The sequence below is a fragment of the Pteropus medius genome, unplaced genomic scaffold (genome assembly GCF_902729225.1).
Source record: "Pteropus medius unplaced genomic scaffold, Ma_sr-lr_union100, whole genome shotgun sequence".
Classification (NCBI taxonomy): Eukaryota; Metazoa; Chordata; class Mammalia; order Chiroptera; family Pteropodidae; genus Pteropus; species Pteropus medius.
In genome coordinates, this window is record NW_024351072.1 from 1,687,693 (window position 1) to 1,713,250 (window position 25,558).

The 25,558-nt window shown below is 33.1% G+C and overlaps 1 protein-coding gene across 9 annotated transcripts in view; it reads left to right on the forward strand.

Moving 5' to 3' along the window:
• Positions 1-25,558, forward strand: part of KLHL13 (kelch like family member 13) — a 228,254-nt gene that overhangs the window by 54,000 nt on the left and 148,696 nt on the right. For all 9 annotated transcript variants that reach the window (XM_039842514.1, XM_039842512.1, XM_039842510.1 and 6 more), the window contains one exon: positions 9,873-9,946. In XM_039842514.1, coding sequence (XP_039698448.1) covers positions 9,897-9,946 — 50 coding nt within the window. In that variant the 5' untranslated portion in view covers positions 9,873-9,896. The remainder of the gene's footprint in view (positions 1-9,872; positions 9,947-25,558) is intronic.

Genomic DNA, 25,558 nt, shown 5'->3' on the forward strand with positions numbered 1-25,558 from the left:
ATATATATATATATATATGTTATATATGTATGTGATATTAAATCATGGCATTCTGTTTTTATCATATATATATATCACATATATATATGACATATATATGATATATATATCACATATATATATGATAAAAATAGAATGCCATGATTTAATATAAATTATAAATGTAATTTAAAATAAAACAGTATATATTTCAGGATATATCTGTGAGAACATAGTTGTATTAGAAGATGGAATGAAGTTGTTGATGCTTGTACCCTCTTATAAAGAGTAAGACTGGGTTTATGAGAAGTAAGAAGATAATTCTGTATAAAAAGCCCAGGAAAATGAAAAATCAGCAGTGTACATGGGCATGAAATTAAAATGTTAGAATAAGTAATAAATGACTAGACTTGTTTGTATATGATAAGAGAAAGAAGGAAATCCTTCAAATGGAGAAAACAAGCCATGATAAATTACAGACTGTCAAAATGGAGAAAATGAGGAAGTATGATATTCTCACAAATGACCTGAGCCATATTTATAAATCTGTGATGAAATAATTCCTTATGTTGTGATTTAGAACAGATGAGGTGTCACAGAAAGCATCTCTTGTATTTTAGAATACTATCACCTGTCAAGGCATATTTTAGGTTCCCGGTACTTCGAAAGACCTTGAAAACCATCTCTCTCTCTAGATGATGAGGAATAGAGGATGATTTAAAAAGAGAAACAATAAAACAAGAAGCTATACAGAAGTTGGGCAATAGATGTCTCTACTCGAAGAAGACAAAAACAATAGACAACCCTCAAATACTTTCAATGTGGTCTTTCACAGTACAGGTTTTTTAGTGTTATAAAAATTAAAAAATATATATATAGTGTTACAATAATCTGAAATACTAAAAGTAACTTGTTGAGATTCATGTAATTTATGTGACTACCAATTTAATGTTTTGTGTGAAATTATTGAAAGTAGATTCATATCCTCTGTGACATTTTGCAGAGGTTTTGTTGCTTTTGTGTTGATGCCACTATTGCACTAAAACTGTTTTCAACAAATAGGTTGTTGAAAATGCTCTAATATGTAGAGCATGGAGTGAGTGCATCATTTAATTTTGAAACAATGTTGTTTTTTTTTTATTCAACCTTCTACCTTCATAAAGACTTTGCCATAAATTATTGGGTTTTTCTGTTAACTTCTTATAAAATCTATCTAGTATTGATATACACAAGAGCACTACTGATATTTATTTTTGTGGAGGTTAGTCTGGCTGAACATTCCTCTCTTCTGGGATAAGAATGGGACAAATCTTTCTTGTGTGAGATTGCTCCACACATTTTATGACTCGCTTCTGCCCACTAAATACTAGTGGTTTTCCCCAATAATTATAAGTTGTAAAAGCATCCCAACACGTTTCCAAAATGATCTCTAGAGAATGGTAATCACTGACTCTGGCTCTATTTTGCTATAAGCACATATCTGCATTTCTCAAAACAACCTTCAAAAATTCCGTTATGACTTAAAAACATTTAAGGTCTGTCCTTATGTTCCCTTAGAAGGAGGATTTTGTTCAGTGTTACTGTTATGGGCTGAATTGTTTTCCCCCTCAATTCAGATATTGAAGTCCTAAGTACCAGTATCATAATTTGACTGTGTTTGGGGATAGGGTATTTTATGGTGGGCCCTAATCCAATATGACTGATGCACTGAGAATAAGGATAGATTAGGAGACAGAGGGAAGACCATATGAAGACACAGAGAGAAGACAGCTACCAGCAAACCAAGGAGAGAGGCCTCAGAAGAAACCAACTTTTCAGAAACCTCTGTCTCAGACTTCTAGCCTCCATAATTGTGAGACAATAAGTTTCTGCTATTTAAGCCACTCAGTCTGTGGTACTTGGTTATGCTTGCCCCAGCAAACTAATACAGTGACTGACTGGTACCCCTTAATGAATGTTAGCTCCTTGTTGGTACTAAGGTAGCAGTGTGATTTGGTGATTGCAGTTCAGGTTTTCAAGGTTAGGATCCTGACTCATCCACTTAGTAGTTGTGACTTTTGGCACATTAATTAACCTTGTGAGCCTTCTATTTCTTTATGTTTAAATGAGGATCATAATACCTTCCTCACTAAACTGGTTGTTGTGAAGATTAAGGTGAAATAACTAAAGTGCCCAGCACACAGATGACTTCTATAAATATTAGTTCTCTTTTTATCTGCTTTCACTTTTATGTATATTTTACATTTTCTAAAAAGAATGTAATGGCATGTTTGGGAGATGAGCCTTTGTGGGAATTTCAGGCTATCTGATTAGTGGAGGGCTGGACTTTTTCAATACGGTTAAAGACAATAATGTGCATATAATGCTTTGCAGTTTATAAACACAAAGCACGTCACATTCAGTTATACAGGATGCACAGGCTTTAACTCTAAGTATGCCTCAGGAGATATTATCATAACCTTTCTTTTGTTTGTCTAACTTCTTTTAAGGCATAGGAGACCTGTCTTCTAGGAACCCATTAAGTCATCTTTCTCTGTGTTTTATAACACCACAGCATACATATCTTTATTCATAGCATGTATATGCTCTATATTAATGGTCTGTTTCCCCACGAGATTGAATTCTTTGATGTTGGTGATTATTCCGCATTCATCTTTCTATCCTTAATGCGCTGCACAGTGCCTGGTTCTTTGTAGGTGTGCTATAAATTACATATCACTACATAAATTACATATTGCAACATTTTAACTGATAACTGAATTTATTAGAAATCCTCTTAAAGCATGCATAAAGAGATGAAAATAACTTTATTAATTTAACATTAAGAGGAACATGTTAGCCTTATGAATATTAGGAAAGGAAAAATCACATTTTGAGGGATGCAGCATGGGAGACTTGGGTTTATAAGGACTATTTAATTTTGAATAATGCATATCTCACTAATATTTTTGAGTGATGTTAAATGCTAGTTACTTTTACTGTCCATTTTTTCATATGACGATTAAGTGCTCCTGGTCACACAATTCAGTGGTAGAGCTAGAATTTGAACCTAGGCTGGCTATCTGCAGAGTTCATGTTCTTAACCATTACACTTCCGTGAAAGTGGAAGGGTTGTAATCAGGGACACTGTAGGAGAAAGTTGCTCTGAGAGAATGCAGAACAGTATATTAGGAAGATGAAGAGCTTGAGGCACACTTTACCTGGAGGCCACTTTAGGAGTGTGTGTGTCTTGAGGCTCAGAAAGGAAGTTATATCCTGAAGTACACACTTCGCTCTATATCTACTACTAGTACTGAAGTTGTAGACAATAAGCTGTAGCTCTGAAATGCATTTTCTCTATTAATCAATGTATTTATATAGTGATGAGGAGTGAATTTTTCTTGATACAAGCCTCCAAATCTCTCTCTATATATTATCACAAACCCCTACTACTTATACATTATATAATTTATCTTAATAGCAGGGTAAAGAAAAGTAAAGATCTACTTATAACAGTTAAACCTCATACATCTATGGTTCCTTGGGAAATAAACCATTCTAAAATTTTTCTTTTTAAATAACAGTTTACACCCTAAACACTAATGTATTTTTCATTTTAAATACTTTGGTTAAATACTTTTCTTACTGACTCATGGCCATCTTTACAGCTATTATTATAGTTTTAGAAATGCCCCTAGAATCTGTTCAGACTTGTAAAACTATTTGCTTCTACAGTATATGATTCCTAATTGTTGTACTCTTCTTACCTTCCTGAACTGGTTTTGATGATTTTCCTCTTTCTATTCCTGTCAGATGTCACATGTTACCATTGTCAGTGTGCCTTCCCATACCTCCCTCCTTGTGCTCTTCTGATTTGTTGCCGGTTTTAACCCAGTTTGCCAAGCTTCTTAAGAATTGTACTTGGTGGACTAAGAAGATAGTCTGCTATTAATATGAATGTGCATTTGTGCTTGAACTTTGTGACATCTATTTTGTCTCTAATGCTTTATGTTATTTTGTTTATTTTATTCTTTTCAATACTTATGGTGACATTAATTAAAGAAATCCAATAAGTTTCAGCTGTACACATTAATAATAAGATGTGTATATATATGTATATATATACAGTGTATATATATATATGCTGTATATACATACAGTGTATATATATAAACATATGTAAATGTATATATATATATACGTGTAAATATATATATACATATATTTACACTGCGTGTTCACATAGCTAGATTTCTTTCTATCACCATATATTTGACACTCTTTACCCTGTCTAACTCCCCTTCCCCCCCACCCTCTGGTAACCACTAGTCAGTCTATTGTCCACGTCCATAAATCTCTGTCTGTTTGTCCTGTTCATTTGTTGCTTTTAGATTTATATCCCACATATAAGTGATATCATGTGATTTTCAACCCTTTCTGACTGACTTATTTCACGTAGTATGATTATTTCAAGGTCCATCCATCTTGTTGCAAATGGCAATATTTCATCTCTTCTTATGGCTGAGTAATATTCCATTGTATATATGTACCACAGCTTTTTATACAGTCATCTGTCATAGGACATTTCGATTGCTCTCATGTCTTGGCCACAGGGAATAATGCTGCTATTAACATCGGTGTGCAAATATCTTTGCAGATATGGGTTTTCAAGTCTTTGGGGTAAATATCCAGTAGAGGGATTGCTGAATCATTTGGTAGATCAATTCTTAGTTTTTTGAGGAAACTCCATACTGTTTTCCATAGTGGCTGTACCAATTTGCAGTCCCATCAGCACTGTATGAGGGTTCCTTTTTTCTCCGCATCCTCTCCAACATTTGTTATTACTTGTCATGTTGATTATAACTATTCTAACAGGTATGAGATGGTATCTTTTCATTATGGTTTTGATTTCCATTTACCTAATAGCTGGCAATGATGAGCATCTTTTCATTTATTTGACCATTTGTATGTCCTCTGGGGAGAAGTGTCTGTTCAGGTCCTCTGCCCATTTTTTGATTGGATCATTTTTGTTGTTGTTGTTGAGTTATATGAGTTCTTTGTATATTTTGGATATTAGGCTCCTATTGGAGGAGTTGCTTGCAAATGTTTTTTTCCATTTAGATAGTTGACTCTTTACCTTATTGATGACTTCTTTTGCTGTGCAGAAGCTTTTTAGTTTGATATAGTTCCACTCATTTATTTTTGATTTACTTCCCTTTCTTTTGAGGTCAAATTCATAAAATCATCTTTAAGTTCAAGATCCTTGATTTTAGCTTCTATGTTTTCTTCTATGCAATTTATTGTTTCACTGTTTTATTCAGGCCCTTAATCCATTTTAACTTAATTTTGGTGTGTGGTGATAGACAGCGGTCTAGTTTCATTCTTTTGCAGGTGGCTTTCCAGTTTTCCCAGATCCATATATTGAAGAGGCTTTCCTTTCTCCACAGTATGTTTTAGGCTTTTTGTCAAAAATTATTTGCCCATATTAATATGAGTTTATTTTTGGACCCTTGATTCTGTTCCACTGGTCTGTGTGTCTGTTTTTCTGCCAATACTATGCTGTTTTGATTACTGTTGCTTTGTAGTATAACTTGAAGTTGGGCAGGGTGATGCCTCCAGCCTCGTTCTTTTTTCTCAGGAAGGCTTTGACAATTTGGGGGTCTTTTATGCTTCCATACAAATCTGATGATTTTTTTGTTCTATTTCTTTAAAAAATGCCAATGGGATTTTAATGGGAATTGCATTAAATCTATATAATGCTTTAGGTAATATGGTCATTTTAACTATGTTGATTCTTCCAATCCAAGAACACGGAGTATCTTTGCATTTCTTTGTATCTTGTTTGATTTCTTTTAATAGAGTCTTGTAGTTTTCATTATATAGGTCTTTCACGTTTCGTTAAATTTATTTGTAGGTATTTTATCCTTTTTGCTGCAATTGCAAAAAGAATTATTTTTTCCCTTCTTTTTTTGACACTTCATTATTAGAGTATAGGGACGCTATGGATTTTTGAACATTGATTTGTATCCAGAGACTTTACTGTATTTGCTTATGGTTTTTAGTAGTGTTCTTGCAGATTCTTTAGGGTTTTCTATATAGAAAATCATGTCATCCACAAATAGTGACACTTTGACTTCTTTGTTTCCTATTTGCATGCCTTTTATATCTTTCTCTTGCCTGATTGCACTCACTAGGATCTCCCATGTTATACTGAATAACAGTGGCGATAGTGGACAGCCTTGTCTTGTTCCTGATCTTAGAGGGAAGGTTTTTAGTTTTTCACCATTAAGTATAATGTTGGCTGAGGGTTCGTCATATATGGACTTTATTATGTTACTTTTTTCTATAGATACTGTATCAAGTGTTTTAATCATAAATAGATGCTGTATCTTGTCAAATGCTTTTTCTGCAAACATTGATATAATCATATGATTTTTATTCTTTATTTTGTTTATGTGGTATGTCACATTAATAGATTTCTGTACTTTAAACCATCCCTGTGCTCTTGGCTAGATGCCCCCTTGATTATAGTATATAACATTTTTATGTGTTGTTGTATTCAGTTTGCAATTCTCTTATTTAGGATATTTGCATCTGTGTTCATGAGAGGTATTGGTCTGTAGTTTTCTTTTTGGGTGTGTGTTATCATTATCAAGTTTTGGTATCAGGGTGGTATTAGCCTTATAAAATGAGTTAGGAAGTATTGCCTCCTCTTCGATTTTTTGGAACAGTTTGAGAATAGGTATTAAATCCTTGCATGTTTGGTAGAATTCACTGGTAAAGCTATCTTGTCCTGGACTTTTACTTCTTTGTAGGTGTTTGATGATTGTTTCAATTTCCATACTGCTGATCGATCTATTTAGATTTTCCAGTTCTTCTTGATTCAGTCTAAGAAAGTTGTATATTTCTAAGAACTTGTCTTTCTTCTATGTTATTAAATTTGGTATTATATACTTTTTCATAGTATTATTGTATGATCATTTGTATTTCTGCAGTATCTGTCGTAATTTTTCCTTTTTCATCCCTGATTTTGTTTATTTGTATCTTTATTTTATGAGTCTAGCCAGGGGTTAGTCAAGATTTTTTAACTTCCTCAAAGAACCAGCTTTTTTTCTTTTTTTTTTTTTGGTTTTCAATTTCATTTAATTTTTTAAATTTAAATTTTATTTTAAAATTTATTTATTTTTTGCGGAGACATTGGTTAAAGAAATTTAGTAAGTTTCAACTGTACACTTTTTAAAATTAAGTTTATTTGGGCAACATTGGTTAATACAATTATATAATTTTCAGGTGCACATTATAATTTCACATCTTTATATTCTATTGTGTGTTTACCACCCAAAGTCCAGTTCCTTCAGTGACCATATATTTCATACACTTTACTCATTTCACCCTTCACCTACCCCCCTATATTTGACCCTCATTACCTTGTCTACCTCCTCCTTCCTCCCCTACCCCTACACTCTGGTAACCACTAGTCTATAGTTCATGTACGTGAGTCTCTGTTTGTCTTGTTCATTTGTTGTTTTTAGGTTTATATCCCACATATAAGTGATATCATGTGATTTTCAACTGTTTCAGTCTGGCTTATTTTGTTTAGCATGATTATCTAGAGATCCATCCATGTTGTTGCAAATGGCATTATTTCCTCTCTTCTTATGGCTGAGTAATATTCCATTGTATATGTGTAGCACAGCTTCTTTAGCCAATCATCTATTGTAAGACACTTTGATTGCTTCCATGTCCTGGCTACTGTGAATAATGCTGCTATAAACATCTGTGTGCAAATATCGTTTCGGATATGAGTTTTCAAGTCTTTGGGGTAAATACCCAGTGGAAGGATTGCTGGATCATATGGTAGATCAATTCTTAGTTTTCTGAGGAACGTCCATACTGTTTTCCATAGTGGCTGTACCAATTTGCAGTCCCACCAGCAATGTATGAGGGTTCCTTTTTCTCCGCATCCTCTTCAGCATTTGTTATTACTTGTCCTAGTGATTATAGCTATTCTACACTTGTAAGGTTGAAACTAATTTTTAACTCAGAATAAAGTTTTAATCTAAATCTAGGTCTATATATCCAGTGTTCTATTAGATTCTATGCGGTGTACTCTAGGGTACTTCAATGTATGTATGTATACACACACACACACACACACACACACAAAGGGTACTTCTCAATGTGTACTCTCAAGTACTAAAGTATATATATATATATATATATATATATATATATATATATATATACATACCTTTGAAGTACCTCATTTTGGTAACTATATATATATATATATATATATATATACATATATATACATATATATATACATATATGTATATATATATGTATATATATATATCCCCCTACATGAACTTTCAAGAGAAACCAACTAATTCTTCCCGTAGAATTCTTAATGTTTCAAGACTTGGAGGTACCTCGTCATGAGTCATGAGATTGAAAACATGGGCTATTTCTTGAAAGTATTTAGAGTAAGTTGCTGGACTCTCATGTCTTGTCATCCACTCTCCGCTCCTTAGGAAACCAGAGGTTTCTTATCTTGAGAGCTAGAGTTCGAGAGCCTCAGACTCGGAGATCCAGGTGTATCAGGTGGATTGGATGAAACAATGGGATTAAGTGAAAATTTGCATACCTCATTTTGGTAACTATATGTTCTACTCTAGATGCAGTTGGCTAAAAAGGGCATGAATTATTCATTTTCACATTCCCAGATTCCTAATAGTAATCTTGATAAAGTTGTTTTTTTTTTTTTGTGGTCCATCTATAAAATTCCTCATCATCTCACATTTGATTTTGAGATGTTTATAATTTTTATTTCCTTTACGCTGTTCAGTTTTTAAATTTGTAATAATAGGATTGTAAACAAAAATATGATTATGCAAATAAATATAAATGCTATATTGTCAATTGAAGTGTTTCGTTTCCAGAGTTATGAAGACCCAAGAAATGGAGCCCATTTTTTCCTTTCTACTTCTTTTTCTTTTGTCCCTAAATTAAGGAGTAGGAACAGAGCAAGGAATAATGAAGAAAACCTTTTTTTCTCTAGCTTAATTAATTTAGGTCTTTATAATAAACACAATTATATGAACAAACTAAATCGTATACATCTATTTTTATCTTCTCAATGCAATAAATTGATTTTAATAAGAAACATTTAAGTAAAATATATAGTTTTGCTTTCCAATGTATTTGAAATTAATAGACTACATTAAATATACTCTATATCTCCAGTGCAAAGCATTCACATTAATAAAAATTAATATATTAAAGTTCAGTTTACTACAACCTTACTTGCTCTTTTCCCATAAAAGAACAACAGTAACAACCAAAAGAAAAATTCAGTCTAGATCAGGAAAACAACACTCTTACTCCCACTACCTATTTTATATCTTTAGCTTTTAAAATATTATACCTTTCTAGCCTTAATTTTGACCTACCACTTCTAAAATTGTGGGCCTTGCTTATGGGATTCTCAGGCTTCAAGTCCCCCTAGTAACATGGGAATTAGTTCTGTTTCTGTATCTACTTGGCAAATATTTTCCTCAACTCTTTGCTTCTAACTTCTTTTGTCTAATCCAATTTCACACAGACTTCTCATTTAATCTAACTTCTTATACTTGATTGTTTTTCCATGGGTAATTGTTAGCTAATGATTTCACATGAAATTTAATCAATACTATGATTCATTACAGCATTTTGTAGATATTTTGATTCTTGCAGATACAGTTTCTTAATCTCCTTTATTTTCTTCATTGTCATAAGATAATATAGACATTTGGCACATGGACAAATATTTCACTTTTCTCTCACAAAATGTATATTACAAAGGTAGCCTACTTTGAAAATTCTAGTATTGATTTTCATAGTAAATACTGACTTATTTTTCTCCCGAACAGGTCATTATCCAACTTGTAGAGGTGATGGACCATCTGCATCTAGGGGAATCAGTTGCTGCAGTGCTCCGTAACAGGTATATTTATGGAAACAATTTACCTTATGTTACATAATGTCTCTCCTGCGTATTTATATACCTAACATAGTTGCTACTCAATAAGTATTTGCTAAATATCTGGCATGAAATATAAATTTTTGCTGTATGAGTGAATAAAAGAATGAGTGACAAACAGAATAAAGAGCATGTTAGTGACCATGTGTTCTGAGATAATGAAAAAATAAAGAATATACTAGAAATCATAATTAATGTAAGCTGTTAACACATGGAATTCAGTCAATGGAGCTACTGATTGGAATTTTAGTTTTAAAGCATACCAATCAATACATAATAAATATCCATTGCTTAAGAATATATGCATCAACAAGTATTTTTAATAGTATTTTTCTATGATTGTGTGTATATTTCTGTTACTTAAATATCCAATTAAAAATTTTTCCAGGAAGTCATGAGAAATTCAGAGCTTCCTCTAACAATTGAAGATTTTATATTTTTAGTTCAAAGAAACATAGCCTTTGCTTTGTAGGTATCCCTTATTCCCAATAGTTTAATTATACGGTTTGTGTGAAACATTTGAAATAATATGCTGGAATTGTCTATATCATGGCTCCGACACAGACTGGTGGTATAGTCTTGGGCAAATTTCTTAATTACTCTGTGTCTTAAGTTCCTCATCTATGAGATGGGGATAATAGTATCTACATCTCAGGATTGTTTTGAGATTAAATAAGTGTCTGTGGTGTGTATGTGTAGAAATGAGAGAAGAGGGATGTGTAGAGATGGCAAATAATACATGGTATATCAGTGCTAATGTTGAAATATAAATGAGATTTTAACTATTTTGAAAATACAATAATAATTATGTATAGAACTGAGTGGATACTAGATAATCAGGGGTTCACTTTGTAAATTATGTAAACGTCTAACTGCTAAGCTATGTTAACTGAAACTAATATAAAATAATATTGAATGCCAACTCTAATTGAAAAATAAAAGTAAAAGAAAAGAAAATACAACTTTGTGTTTTGAATATCTGAGATAGTTTAAAATATAGGTCTGTCTCAAAAGAACATGAAAAGAGGGGAAAGGTTGAAGTCGGAAGGGGACATATATAAAGTCATTGTTATTTGTCAGATACCATACTAGGAATTTTACATAATAATCTCATTAAGTAAATATCATATGGAGGGTGCCTGTTTGTTGGAATGTGTTAAGTCATTTTGGCAAGGTGCTGTAAGGTCAACTTGTTCAGAGACATAGAAAGCAAGAAAATTATAGCTGGAATGATCTATGGGCATGCTGGGTGAAAAGACAGAAGAGAATAGTAGTTGGAGAATGTTGAATTTGTAATGGTGAATTGAGTATGCAGAATGAGAGGGTCTGTATCACACATTCAGAAGAGGAAACGGTAGGAGGGCAGGGTTTCTCCTAAGCTCAAGTCTATAACTGAGGTGGTTATAGCATACTTGAATTTGTTTCCATTATTTTTATTGAGGCATAATTATATGCAGTAAAATAAACAAACATTTAAACATACATCTTGATAGTTTTTTAGTCATGCTCACATCCAGGTAATCACAACCCAGATCAAAATATAAAACAATTCCATCCCACTAGAGAATTCCCTTGTGCCCCTTTCCAGTCCATATCGCCTTCACTCCTACTAAGAAAACTACATTTTGACTTATGTATCTTGGATTAGTTTTGCTTGTTCTTGAATTTTATGTTAATGGAGTAAAACGCTATATTCTTTTGCATATGGCTTCTTTCATTCAAAATAATATTTTTGAAATCCATCATTGCTGTGTATATCAGTAGTTCCTTTTATATTACTGTTAGTATTCCATTGTTTAAATATTCCACAATTCGTTTATCCACTTTCTTGTCGATAGCCATTTAAGTTACATCCGTTATTTGGCTATTATAAATAAAGCTGTTATTGACATTTTTAATAAATCTTTTTGTGGCCATATACACTCATTATCTTTGGGTATATACCTAGAAGTGTAATTACTGGGTCATAAGAGATATATATTTAATTTATACATCATTAGTATAAACTGCCACTTGTTAAAAGTGGTAGTACCATTTTCTACTCTGACCAATAATAAGTGAGAATCCCCTCTGACTCTTGATATTGTTAGCCTTGTTAATTTTAGCCATTCTTTTAGATTTCTCATTATTGATCTTACCTTGCATTTTCCTCATGTGTAATGGAGTATGTTTTTATGTACTTATTAGTTATTCGTATATATTTTAGAAGTATATATTCAAGTCTTTTGCCCATTTTAAAATATAAGTTTTCTTTTTGGTTTTTTAAATTTATTCTAGATATTTAGATACATATATTATGAATATTTTCTTCCAATCTGTGGCTTGCCATTCATTTTCTTATTTGTGCATTTTGATGAGCAGAAGTTTGTTTTTTGATGAAGGTCAATTTATCATTTTTTTCTTTTATGCTTAGGACTTTTTGCATCTTGCCTAAGAAATCTTATGGCCTAAATTTTACATGGAATCTTGATAAGTAATAACACTTTATAAAAGAAAAGTCTCTTTGTCCTTTTAATTCTAAATAAATACCTTTGTAAATGGCAAGGTAACTGAATTGAACCTGAGTCATACTTGGTGAACCACTGGGAACTAGTCTTATGATTCCTCATTTATAACACAGTGACTATTGATTTCCTACTTTTATAATCTTTTTATTATAAATAAGATCGCTTTGAAAGAAACAGATAATTCTGATACTAAATAAACTCATCCAGAGCATATAAAATGATGGGAAATTGCTCAATTCATTTTGCAATGCTGCATAATTCAGATATCAAAACCTGAGAAAATGTTGCTTGTTTGCATACATAAATATGGGTCAGTTTCAAAGTCTAAATAAAATACAAATCAAATACATTAGGAATATATGAAAAGAATTAATCCTTTGTGATTAAGAAAATTTTATCCCAGCGTGTGAATTCTTTAATGCTATGAAAGTTACTCATGTGACACATCTTGTCAATAGCTCTTCTAAGAAAAAAAGGTAAAGAATAAATGCTGAAGGTGTTTGAGAAAATTCAATGTCCATTTTAAGAGTAAAAAAGTTAATGATAGAAACTTGCTCTCTTAACAAGAAAAATAATTCTCTCTCTGAAACCAACAATCCACCATTATGCTTAATGATAAAATATGAATTGTTCCTTAAGCAGCAATAAAACCAAGATGCTCATAATTGATATTATTTGATATAGATCTATAAATTCTGGGAAGTGACATAAAGAAGCATAGTTAATGGAAAGGAGGAGACAATAATGATCAAGTTTTAGAAGATAGGCTTATGTACCTACAGAAGCTAAAACTTAAAAGCAACTTCTTAGTCGATAGAATTTTAATGAGTCCTAAAAAGTAGTTAGGTATAAGATAAAAATTAAAAACTAATACTTTTTATCTATATCAGAAATAACCATTTAGAAGATATAATGGAAAACAATTCATTTTTGAAAGCCATAAAACATAAATATGTAGTAATAATCCCAACAAAATTTGTCTAAGATCTATATGAAGAAATTTTTAAAATTCAACTGAGAGACTGGAAAGAAGATATTTTTAAAAAGGAGAGACATACCATGGTCCTGGATTAAAAGACTACATTTTGGGAAGAGATATAGTCTTCCTAAATTGTTGCATAGATTTAACACAAATTTAACAAGATATTTAAAATTCTGATGGAGTGATTATTCAGTAAGTTAAGGAATGTATTAAATGTATCGCTGTTGCTTAACACAATGTCTAGAATATAGTAATTGCAACTCAAAAATCTAACAATTCATTCTCTTTGTAATCCAACATTTATTGTGTGATTGCTAAGTGCTAAACACTTTCATCTGTTAAAATATGATGCAAAAGTGATAAATCTTTACTCTCATTGAGCTTATATTTTGATGGAGGTATTGGTGGGTCAGGAAAAAATATATATATGAGAAAATGGCTATGAAAAATTAATAAAGCAGGTAGAAAAATAAAGAATTAAGGGTGGGAGTGGCAATGCAGAAGAGTATTAACCTACTAGTCTTAGATGTTTTTAGTCTTATAACCTACCATTCAACACATTTTACCCTATTTAAAGTTTTACCCCAGTGATCCCCATGAGGTACAGAGAGAGGACAATCATGTGTGGCTTGCTTTGCTGCAAAGAACATCTCAATCTGAGTATCATTCTTATGTACATATTACAGTAATGTCTAGGGGATCACATTGTGATGGTGGCGTTTTCTGATGTTCCTACCTCTAATAAAGATCTCTGCAATGATGTATAAAACTCTGACTGTTTCAGTTTTCTAAAAGTACTCTTTGATAAATAAAACACCATATAAAACATTTGTCTGATATTTCCAATATAGCAAAAAGAGTGCCAAACACCATATAATTGGATTTCATCTCTGCAACAAATATTATTCACCACTTACTGTGCAATGTGTTAGGTATACAGCAGTGAATGGTCATACATGGTTCTGTGCCACTTAGGTGGCTTTTTAAACCTCAATGGCTATTATAGTAGTCAAAATAAGAAATGAGGGCATCTGAAAAAAGTTGATGGCATAGGGAATGAAGAAGAGGAGAAAGGATGGAGTCATGAAGTATTTAAGGATAAATTTGACAATATTTGGCATTCAACTCAATTCTTCGTACTCTAGTCGAAGTGATCTTTTAACATTGCTAACCTACAAATGTTGGCCAGATTGCCCTTTTCTTCCTCTGACTATTGAAATCCTACTTGTTATTCAAGATCCAGATCAAATTCCATGCCCTGCCTAAAGCCTTCCCTGATCTGTCCAAGCAGACGATCAGGAGATCCTCTTTGCCTCTGAACTGTTTTACCCTTGCAATGATTTTTATTACATTCAGTTCTACATTGAAGTAATTTGAGCATGTCTTTGCTTATAACATCATTAAGGAGGCTCTTTCAGAGAATGACTAACTGTCTAATATATATTTATTTTATATCGTATATAGAGAAGGATTTTGTGCATAATAGATATTCATTAAAAATTTGCAGAGGTTATAACATTTATCAACAATTATTTGTTGCTGATCATTTTATTTGGTTAAATTGTTTAGAGTAGTTTTGTTTCCCACAGTCAACTCATACTTATAGTTAAGTAATTGTATTTTAAGTGACAGTTATTAAAATTGTAAAATAGACTAATGAAATTTAGTATAGGTTATAGGAATAAGCTCAGACTTTTTACCGATGTAATACATAATTACTTCTTAATAGTGTATGATGTCAAGGGAAGGCAGAGCTTTGAATCAAGTCATTTCATATTTAAAAATATTGAGCCTTTACTATTTGTCAAGCACCGTTCTCATCTGTAAAATTTATGGATTGGAAGATGTCAATCTCCTTTTTAGTTTTAAAAATCTGGAATTATATCTTTAAACCTAAGCACATAGTAGGTGATATATAAACACATCTTCTATTAAATTTAATGATGATTGGTCATTGAAGATAAGTCCTTTTATTACTGTTTTCATAATCAGGCTATATAAACTTCAATAAAAATATGTTCTTCTGTGCTTTTTAAGGATTAAAAGTTATGAGGATCTAGTTTCACTTTTGCTGAAGTAAGTGAGTCAATGATTATAATAAGGTCAAATCTTAGGCTAAAGATGCCTATAAGGATTATAATATAAGAGGATAACATGAATTTCTGAGTCCAGTTAAACTTTATACAACGGGATTTTATTTTGGCTCAGAAATTCTGTAGGTTTTTCATTGTTGTTATCTTATTATTTGCAGTAAGGTATATGTGCAGTGTATCAGCATATTTGTTCCTCTTACTGAAGAGTTACATGTTTTTATACAAAGGCCACGGAATTTTAAGTAATGTTGCATGTTTAATCTATCTAGAGGAATTTTCCAGGCTTCAAAAACTGTTTCTGTTCCTGGGGAGGAGTTACTACCATGATTCCTTTTCCTCTACTTAGGTCTTGAATGTTGCTGTTTGTAATTCTGTACATATTCTACACAACCTTTCTAGGCATTCTTATCTACAACCATTAGTTCAATCCCAAACTATATGCTGAAGACATTTATGACATTAGTTTATTGATGAGAACACTGGACTAGTAGATTTTTAATAACTACAAATCAAGATACAACAGATAAACTAGTTTTTAAAAAGAGATAACAAAAGAGTGTTAGGACCAAAGAAGTGAGGGCTGAGCCCAACTAAAATCACATGCAATGTGGAAAAAACAGAGGTCAGTGCTACTCTTTGCAATAGCCAGTAGAGGGTGCCATTGTACAATGACACATAAGGGTTCCCCTCCACCCCACAAACACACAAGTAGTTATCATCAAAACAAAAAGCAATTCCATGATATTGTATGAATTCCAGCATTCTGAGCTCATCATAAAGCATGATTCAACAACCATTACCAAGTTGTCTTTTTTAACTATAGTTTCTGAGCTCGTGTCACAAAAACCAAAGAACTGAAGGATATTTTGAGTACTTTTGAAAGATGATCACACTTAGCTACTCTCTGACCCAAAGAAACCACTAAGCTTTATACGATTACCTTTCCAGAAGAGATACCTCAAGTTTTACAGATATTTGAAAATGGATATTTTTACTGAAGATCAATTCTAAATCTTTTCCATGAGAACAAGACTAAAGGTTCTTTATTCCCTCTCTCCACCAATTTATTTGTTTGACTCTACAAGTAATACGTATTTATTACAAAACACAAAAATAGAAAATTGTATGTGGGCAAGGAAAATAGTCATCTAAGGTAATCTCTATTAATCTCTTGGTGCGTTCTCACTCAATTCTTTTGGTGCATTTTAAAATGTATCTGAGGAAGTAATTTTTGGACATGATCTGGTTATAGCATTGTGGTTAAGAGCAGAGGCTTTGAAGTCTGTCAAATACAAGTTTAAATCAAGCTCTGCTACTTCCTAGCCGTGTGAGCTTTGGAAAGTTCTTAACATCTCTAAGTATTGTTTCCTCACTTATAAAATAAATAATATTACTGTCTGGAATTATCTGATAAAATAAAATGTAAGATAGGTTCCTGGTACATGGTTAATACTCAATAAATGGAAGCACTTACTGTTTTATTATACTGTATATCATGTCTATATCCTGCTGTTTTCTTTAGTTATATCATTAGATTTTTACATGTCAATAAAACTTGTAATGGACAAAACAGTTGCAAAGTATAAACTATTCCATGGTACAAGTGACTTCTTAATATTAAATATTTAGGTTGAATCTACTTTTGATTATTAATTATTGTATCTTCCATATCTATCACGCTTTCTATTTTCTTTCTATTTAATGAATTTGTTTTGAACTATGTAAGTCTTCTCTCTACTTCCTCTGGTGTACATTTTAGTTTGGTTTCCTTGCAGTTGACCAATACAAGTTATAGCTTTCCTCATCTGATCCTGTTATCATATTGTGTCTTCTTCTTCCTGCTTTATTATGGCCATGTTTTCTTATTTTCTTAAATGCGACAAAGGCTTTCAACACAGTTTTCTGGCTCATATATGAAAATATTTGCAGAGTTCTGTTCTTCTTCTAAGTCTTTACATTGAAAAATCTAATTTTCCTTGTTTTTAAATATATTTTCATTTGTCCCATGCTCGCTGTTTTTCTATTTGTTTATTCTCAAAGGAAGAAGGATTCCCCGAATAGCCTTTGTTCTGGCCATTACTTTTGCTTGAACTGTTTCTTTCTTATCAACTTTGTGTGGCTTGCTCTTCTTTATTTCAGATGTCCACTTATATATCCTCTCCTTTGAGAAGATTTCTTTGATCACCCAATCTAAAGTGGCCATCTATTTAGTGTCACACCACCCTAGTTTAATTCTTTGAGTAAGACTTATTATTATTGCTCTTAGATATTTTCCTTCTTTCTTGTTTATTTTTTCCTTCCTTTTTTTTTTTTTTTTTTAGCTATCCCCTTTCACTGAAATACAAGTCTTAGGAGGGCAGGGATCTTGTCTGTCTTGTAGATTGCTTTAATTTTAGCACACACAACCCTGTCTTGTACATATTAGTTGCTCAATAATATTTGCTGAATGAACAAATTAACCATTGCCCCTCTCTATGTGCTCTTGGGTACTAATCCAACTCCTTTCTCAGATTTTTACCCATGAGTCATTACTGAAAAGAAAATGATTGAAAAAAATAAATAAATGAAGGAAAGAGACAAATTTTTCTTACAGGAGTATCCCAAATTTTATATATGTATGTTCGTGTGTATGTATTTCTCCCCTTCAAGAAACAGAACTCCATCTCCCTCTCCCCTTGTATTTGGATGTAATGATTCACTTCCAGGGAAAACAGTGTGGAAATAACAAAGTAATACTTTCACAGTGAAGAAATCTGATGAATAATACCAGTGGTAGGCAGAATAATGGTTTCCCAAAGATGTCCACATCCTAATCCCCAGAATCTGTGATTGATACTGTATATGGCAAAAAGGACATTGCAGATGTGATCAAATTAAGGACTTTGAGATGCAGAGATTATCCAGGATTGCCCAGGAGGGTCCAATGGAGTCATGAGGGATGCAAGAATGGTCAGTCAGAAAAAGGAGATGTGATGATGGAAGTAGAAGCTAGAGCGATGCTCTTTGAAGATGTGGGAAGGTACCATGAACTATAGAATGCAGGTTGCCTCTGGAAGCTGAAAAAAGACAAGGAAACAAATTCTCCCCTGAAAAGTTCTAGACTTCTGCTCACCAGAACTGTAAGATAGTCAACTTGAGCTGTTTAAAGCCACTAAGTTTGTAGTCATTTATTACAGCAGAAATAAGAAATGAATATACCATGTTTCTAAAGTCTGACACACAAGCTTGAGCATGCATTCCAGGAGTTGTCATTTCTGACTTGATATGAACACAAGAGAGGTATCAGCAGTGGTGTCAGTGGTCATAAAGGGGTATACCATATAAGAGAACAGCCCCTTTGCAGGGTCTCTGTTTCCATGCAGGTGCTGGTTTTCTTCACTTTTTGGCTATTACAATTTTTAGTGGGAAGTTGAAGGAGGGAGGATCAGAGGCTACTAGCTATTTTTTTTTTAATTGGACATTCATGTATTTATCTGGAAGTTTTCCATATGTAATGTATACTCTCTGTGAAGTATTTGGAAAAGTATAATCCTGCTGCTCTAAAAACATTTAGTATTTTGAAACTCATAAATACAAGTGTTTATTCAACATGAACATTCCCCAGTATTGTAAACACATTGTGTCCAAATCTGTCTAATCTCATTCCCCAGCATCTGCCTTTTTATTTGTAGTCTTAGACTCATTATCAACACCACCATTCACTCAGTTGCCTGAATGAGAAACTTGGGCCTCATCCTGCACTCTTCTTTCTTCCTCATCTCTCATATTTAGTCAGTCACCAAGTCCTATTTCTCCTTCCTAATTATTTCCCATTTCATGCCCTTTGCCACTTCTTCTTACCACCTTCTTATTTCATGTTTACATAATTTATCACCTAGCTCATTATAATATCCTTCTGAAATGGATTTTGGTCTCTAACCTTAGCTCTCTATCTCTTCCCCCACTACCCCCCAGTTTATCCCTCCCATTGCAGCTATAGTGATCTTTCGGAAATATAAATATGTTTATATTATTTCCTTGTTTAGATTTCTTCAGTGGCTCACAGTGTGGCAAGGCCTTTCAGGCGGGTCTTCTCTATCTCATCAACCTTATCTCCTGCCTAAAACACATGATGCTCTCCCCCGCAACACTGGAAGGTGAAATATTCCTTTATATTTCCATCTATCTTCCTGAAATGCCTTTTCTGTGATTCTTAGCCTAACCAACTCTTGTTTATCCTTTGAGATCCGGCACAAATATTAACTCCTCTGTGAAACTTTCACTGATGTGTACCTCTGCCAAGCAGAATTAAGTGTTCTTTTCTTATAGCTCCCGTAGCATTGACTCTCTTTTCTATTGTGATTGTAGTGGTGATTGAAGTCCCAATAGCAGAAGTAACAGTTATATTGGCAGCAGTCATTATAATAACTAAGTCTTAAATAGCATTTACTTTGTGGCAGGTTCAAACCCTTTATGTATCTATTGATTTATCTTAGTCTCATAATAACTCTATGAAATCGGTACTATAATTTTTCTCATTCTTCAAATGAGGAACTTGAGGCACAGAGAGTTTAAGTCAGTTGTCCAAGGTCACACAGCTAATAAACATGGATACAGGGTTCAAACTCAAGAAGCTCAGCTCCAGAGTCTATGCATTTACCTCTGCATTTAGAGCCAGAGAACACAGTTTTCCATTGTCTTTAGGTTATCTGTGCTGTGTGATATTTCAATTCCCAATCTCCCAACCTTTTTTTTTTCTTCCTACTATTGCTTCACTTCAGATTGAAATGAACAGAAAAAAGAATAATACTTTTTCTTTATTCTGGAAGCTCTACTCTTTCATTGGATTATAGCTTCTGTGCCTGCCTTTGAGTTTTAGCTATGGCAATTTAAAGCTTCACGTCCCTCAAACAGCCCTACTGTGGGTCTCCTCTGAGAGCCTGTGGACTTAATCTGCCATCGAAGGAAAGGAAACATGTTCTTCTACCTTCTTGAGGGTCTCCTTATCTGTGGCATGTTATGAAATGAATTCTCCTGAATGTGAAGACATTTTCCCATGTCAGCACAGTATAGCATAGCTGAGGTAGATAATGGGCTATAGATAGTTAGAAAGAAATCCTCTGGTGATCTTAACAATCTGTTATCTGGGAAACAAAATAACAGAGACAGTAGAGTGAAATTAAATTAAACCTGATGTTTTTGACAGGAGCTGTGCCTACATATAGACAGTGTTATTTACTTTTCCCTGGCACATTATTGAAAATACTGTTATGTAACTTTGTCCAAACTTGTCTGAGATCAGCCATTGTCCAGAGTTTTGGCATATCTGTCAGGATTGACTTAGTCCCTACTTTTGTCTTCTCTAGTTTGGGTGACTATTCGTGTCAGTGGAAGGCTACCTAGGACATACTTTTCTCTCTTGGTTCCCCGAGGCAGTGCTAACACCGTTAAAGCCTCTAGGGAGAGAATAGCTATTTGATATCCAGACCCTACAATCTGCCCTCCATGTTACATTTATCCTTTGACCATGTGACATGAAGAGGAAAATAAATAAATATTAACTTTTTAAATTTTCTAAAATTTTATTTCATTATTGGTTTCAAGTATACAGTACATTTGTTAGACATTTATATAGTTTATAAAACAATCCTCCTGATTACTCTTTCTCTCCTCTGGCTCTCCACCTAGCCATTACACTAATGCTAATTGTATTCCCTATGTTGTGCTCCCCATCTCTGTGACCATCTATGATTTATAATTTTCTGAGAACAGGTCTTTTACTTCCTTGGTTAATTTTATTTGCATATTTTATAGTTTTCAATGCAATTGTGAATGGGATTGTTTTCTTAATTTGTCTTTCTGAAAGTTCATCATTGGTATATAAAAATGCCACTGACTGAATATTTATTTTGAATATTTATTCTGAATATTTATTTTGTAACCTGCTACTTTACTAAATTCATTGATCAGTTCTAACAGTTTTTTGGTGGAATCTTTATGGTTCTCTCTATATAGTATCATGTCATGAGCAAATGTCTAGAGTTTTACTTCTTCCTTTCCAATTCAGATGCCTTTTATTTCTCTTTCTTGTCTTATTGCTTGTCTTATTCCAATACAGTGTTGAAGAGGAGTGGTGAAAGTGGACATCCTTGTCTTGTTCCTGATCTTAAGGAAAACGCTTTTAGCCTTTCCCTGTTGGGTATGATGTTAGCTGTAGGTTTTTCATATATGGCCTTCATTATGTTGAGGTATGTTCCCTCTATTCCCACTTTGCTGAGAGTTTTTATCATTTGTGAATGCTGGATTTTGTTGAATGCTTTTTTGTATCTATTGATATGATCATATGGTTTTTATCTTTCGATTTGTTAACGTGATGTATCGCATTAATTTATTTGCGGATATTGTACCAACCTTGCATTCCAGGAATAAATCCAACTTGATCCTGGTGTATGATATTTTTAATGCATTGCTGAATTTGGTTTGCTAATATTTTGTTGAGGATTTTTGCATCAATGTTCATAAGAGATATTGGCCTATAGTTTTCTTCCTTTCTTTCTTTTTTTGTAATTTCTTTGTCTGGTTTTGGAATCAAGGTAATGGCATCCTCATAAAAGGAGTTAGGAAGCCTTCCCTCTTCTTGAATTATTTGGAACAGTTTGAGAAGAATAAATGTTAATTCTTCTTTGAATGTTTGGCAAAATTCACCTGTGAAGGCATCTGGTTCAGGACTTTCTTTTTGGTGGAGGGAGGTTTTTGATAACATTCTATTTCATTAGTGGTAATCGGTTGGTTCAGATTTTCTGTTTCTTCTTTACTCAGTTGTGGGAGATTGTATGTTTCTAGGAATGTATGTATTTCTTCCAGATTGTCCAATTTGTTGGCATATAATTGCTCGTAGTATTTTCTTATGATCCTGTGTATTTCTGTGGAGTTCGTAGTTATTTCTACTCTTTCATTTCTGATTTTATTTATTTGAGTCCTCTCTCATTTTTTCTTGATGAGTCTGGTTTAGGGTCTGTCAATTTTGTTTATCTTTTCAAAGAACCAGTTCTTGGTTTCATTAATCTTTTGTATTGTTTTTTTTTAGACTCTATTTCATTTATTTCCACTCTGATCTTTATTATTTCCTTCCTCCTTCCCTTTGGGCTTTGTTTTCTGTTTTTTGTTTGTTTGTTTGTTCGTTTTTCTTCTAGTTCTTTTAAGTGTAAGGTTAGATTGTTTATTTGAGCTTTTTCTTGTTTCTTGAGGTAGGCCTATATTGCTATGAATTTCCCTCTTAGGACTGCTTTCTCTGTGTCCCATAGATTTTGAGTTGTTGTGTTTTCATTTTCATTTGTTTCTAGGTATCTTTTAATTTCTTCCTTGATCTCATCGATAACCCATTCATTGTTTAATACTATGTTATTCAGCCTCCATGTATTTGTGTATTTTTCAATTCTTTTCTTGTAGTTGATTTCTAATGTCATACCATTGTGGTCAAAGACACTTGATATGATTTCAATCTTCTTAAATTTATTGAGACTTGTTTTGTGTCCTAACGTGATCTATCCTGGAAAATGTTCCATGTGCACTTGAGAAGAATGTGTATTTTGCTGCTTTGGGGTGAAATTCTCTGAAAATATCTATTAAATCCATCTAGTCTAGTGTGTCTTTTAGGCCCATTGTTTCATTGTTGATTTTTTTTTGTCTGAAAATATGTCCATTGGTGTCAATTGGGTGTTAAAGTATCCTATTATTAGTGTATTACCGTTGATCTCTCCTTTTACGTCAGTCAATAATTGATTTATGTATGTAGGTGCTCCAGTGAAATTAGCTTTTTACCACAGACTCTTACCTATTCCCCTTAAGGGGAGTTCATTTACTTGATTGACCCTTCTATTGAAAAGGTAAAATGCAATACTGACTTTGGAGTTTGAAAATCCTGTTTTTTGGATCTGGTTCTGCCAATATAACAGTGGCACTTTATTTAACCTGCTACCATTTTCTTTCCTTTTCTTTCTCCTTTTTTTTTTTTCTGAATAGAAATACTTTATCTTGTCTCAAAAATTAATGAGATGATATGCTTGAATTACTTTGTTCTCGCTGGAAGGTAGACCCTAAATCAATTCAAGGTGATTTTTAAATTTTTATTTTATTATTAGTTTCAAGTATACAGAATATTGGTTAGACATTTATAGAGGCTTATGAAATTAATTCCCCCCCCTCGCCTCTCATTACTGCTCTCCTCCTGCCTCTGGCTACACCTAGAGATTACATTACTGCTGACAACATTCCCTATGCTGTGCTCCCTATCTGTGTGACCATCTATCAACTACTAATTTGTACTTCTTTAACTCTTCACCCCTTTCTCCCAGCCCCCTAATTCCCCTCCCTTCTGGCCGTCACCAGATTGTCCTCTATATTTGTGAGTCTGTTTTCGATTAGCTTGTTCTTTTTGTTCCTTAGATTCTACATACAAGTTGATTTTTGAAAGGAGTCGAAAACACAGTTAAGGCTATCTGTCTTGTTAAGAATAGCTGTGGCTCCACAAATAACAGACTGCATTTTTGAAAGATAGAAAAAGACTGTAGAGGTAGCGTTCAACCTTCTTAAATGTAAAAAGACAGTGAATCTGATATGCAAAGGAGAGAGAGCTCCAACTTCATATAGCAAGAGAAAGAGCAAAGACACTAGTGCCCATGTTTTCTGATATAAAGTGTCATGTATTTTTTTTTTTTACCTCAGAAACCTGTATTTTGCATATTTAAAACAAAAAAAAAATTTCCACACTAAGCATATTGGGTTATGAGACTTAAGTAAGGAAACTTACTCTAAAGCTAAAGAAGCCCACTCCTTATTCCTCTCAGATGGCTTAACTAGCTGATTAGCTACTTTGGCTAAGAATTCTTGCCAAGGCACAATCTAAAGGCCAACAGAATCCAGGCCATTTTCTATTTTATAGTTTCTTCATTGATCTTGGGATAATGTCTTTAAAGGAGAGAGAAGAAAAGATTAAAAAAATACATCATTACAAAGGACCCTTCATTTGGTACAGCTGGATGGTCTTGTCCTGGGACTATCTATTTTGGATTGTTTAGGAAGTAAAACTTGGTGGAATTATTGCAAACATGGAAAACCCAACCAACCCCCCTGCCAAGAAGTTCTATGAATAAATGTGTTACATTAGGTTTTTCAGTATTGTATAGTATGAAATATATTAAATGTATTAAATGTATTAAATATATCTGATATATTTAATATTTAGGTAAATTGGTATAGCCCTTATTGTTTTTATGTGTAAAATACTTTTTCTTTTGGATAACTAGTTTAATTAGTTTCTTTTCTGTGGGTTCGTTAAGTATTAATCAGAGAATTAATACTTATATTAATTAAATAAAGAAATAATTATTAACCTAATAATCAGTGGGGAATGGGGAAGTGGATAAAAATAGAATGGAAATTCAACCCCGTCTGTATTCTAAACTTTGCTATGAGTGCTATTTTAGTGTATAATTTGACCATAGATATATACTTAATGAAACTTCTGCATCCAGACAAAACTCTTGCTGTTAACAACATTGTTAATTCAATTACAACTTACTCTCCTGTGTCAATTATTTTGTTTCCTCTAAAACAGATTGCTGAAATCATAAGATGACTTCTTTCCTCTATCTATTGCCTCATGTATTAGTTTCTTCTTTTTGCTGTAACAAATATCTGCAGACTCAGTGCTTAAAAAAACAGATTTATTATCTTACAGTTCTAGAGGTCACTGGACTAAGGTCAAGGTATAGGCAGAGCTGTAGCCTTTTCTTGAGACTCTAAAGGATAATCTGTTTTTTTCCTTTCCCAGTTTCTAGAGGCTGCCTACATCCCTTTGCTCTTAGCTCTCTTCCTCCTTCTTGAAAGCCAGCAACAGTAAGTTGAGTTCTTCTGACATCTCATCAATTGGACCTCTTTTGTTCCTGCTTCCTTTTTCCAATTTTAAGGATCCTTCTGCTTATGTTGAGCCCACCTGAATGATCCAGGATAATCT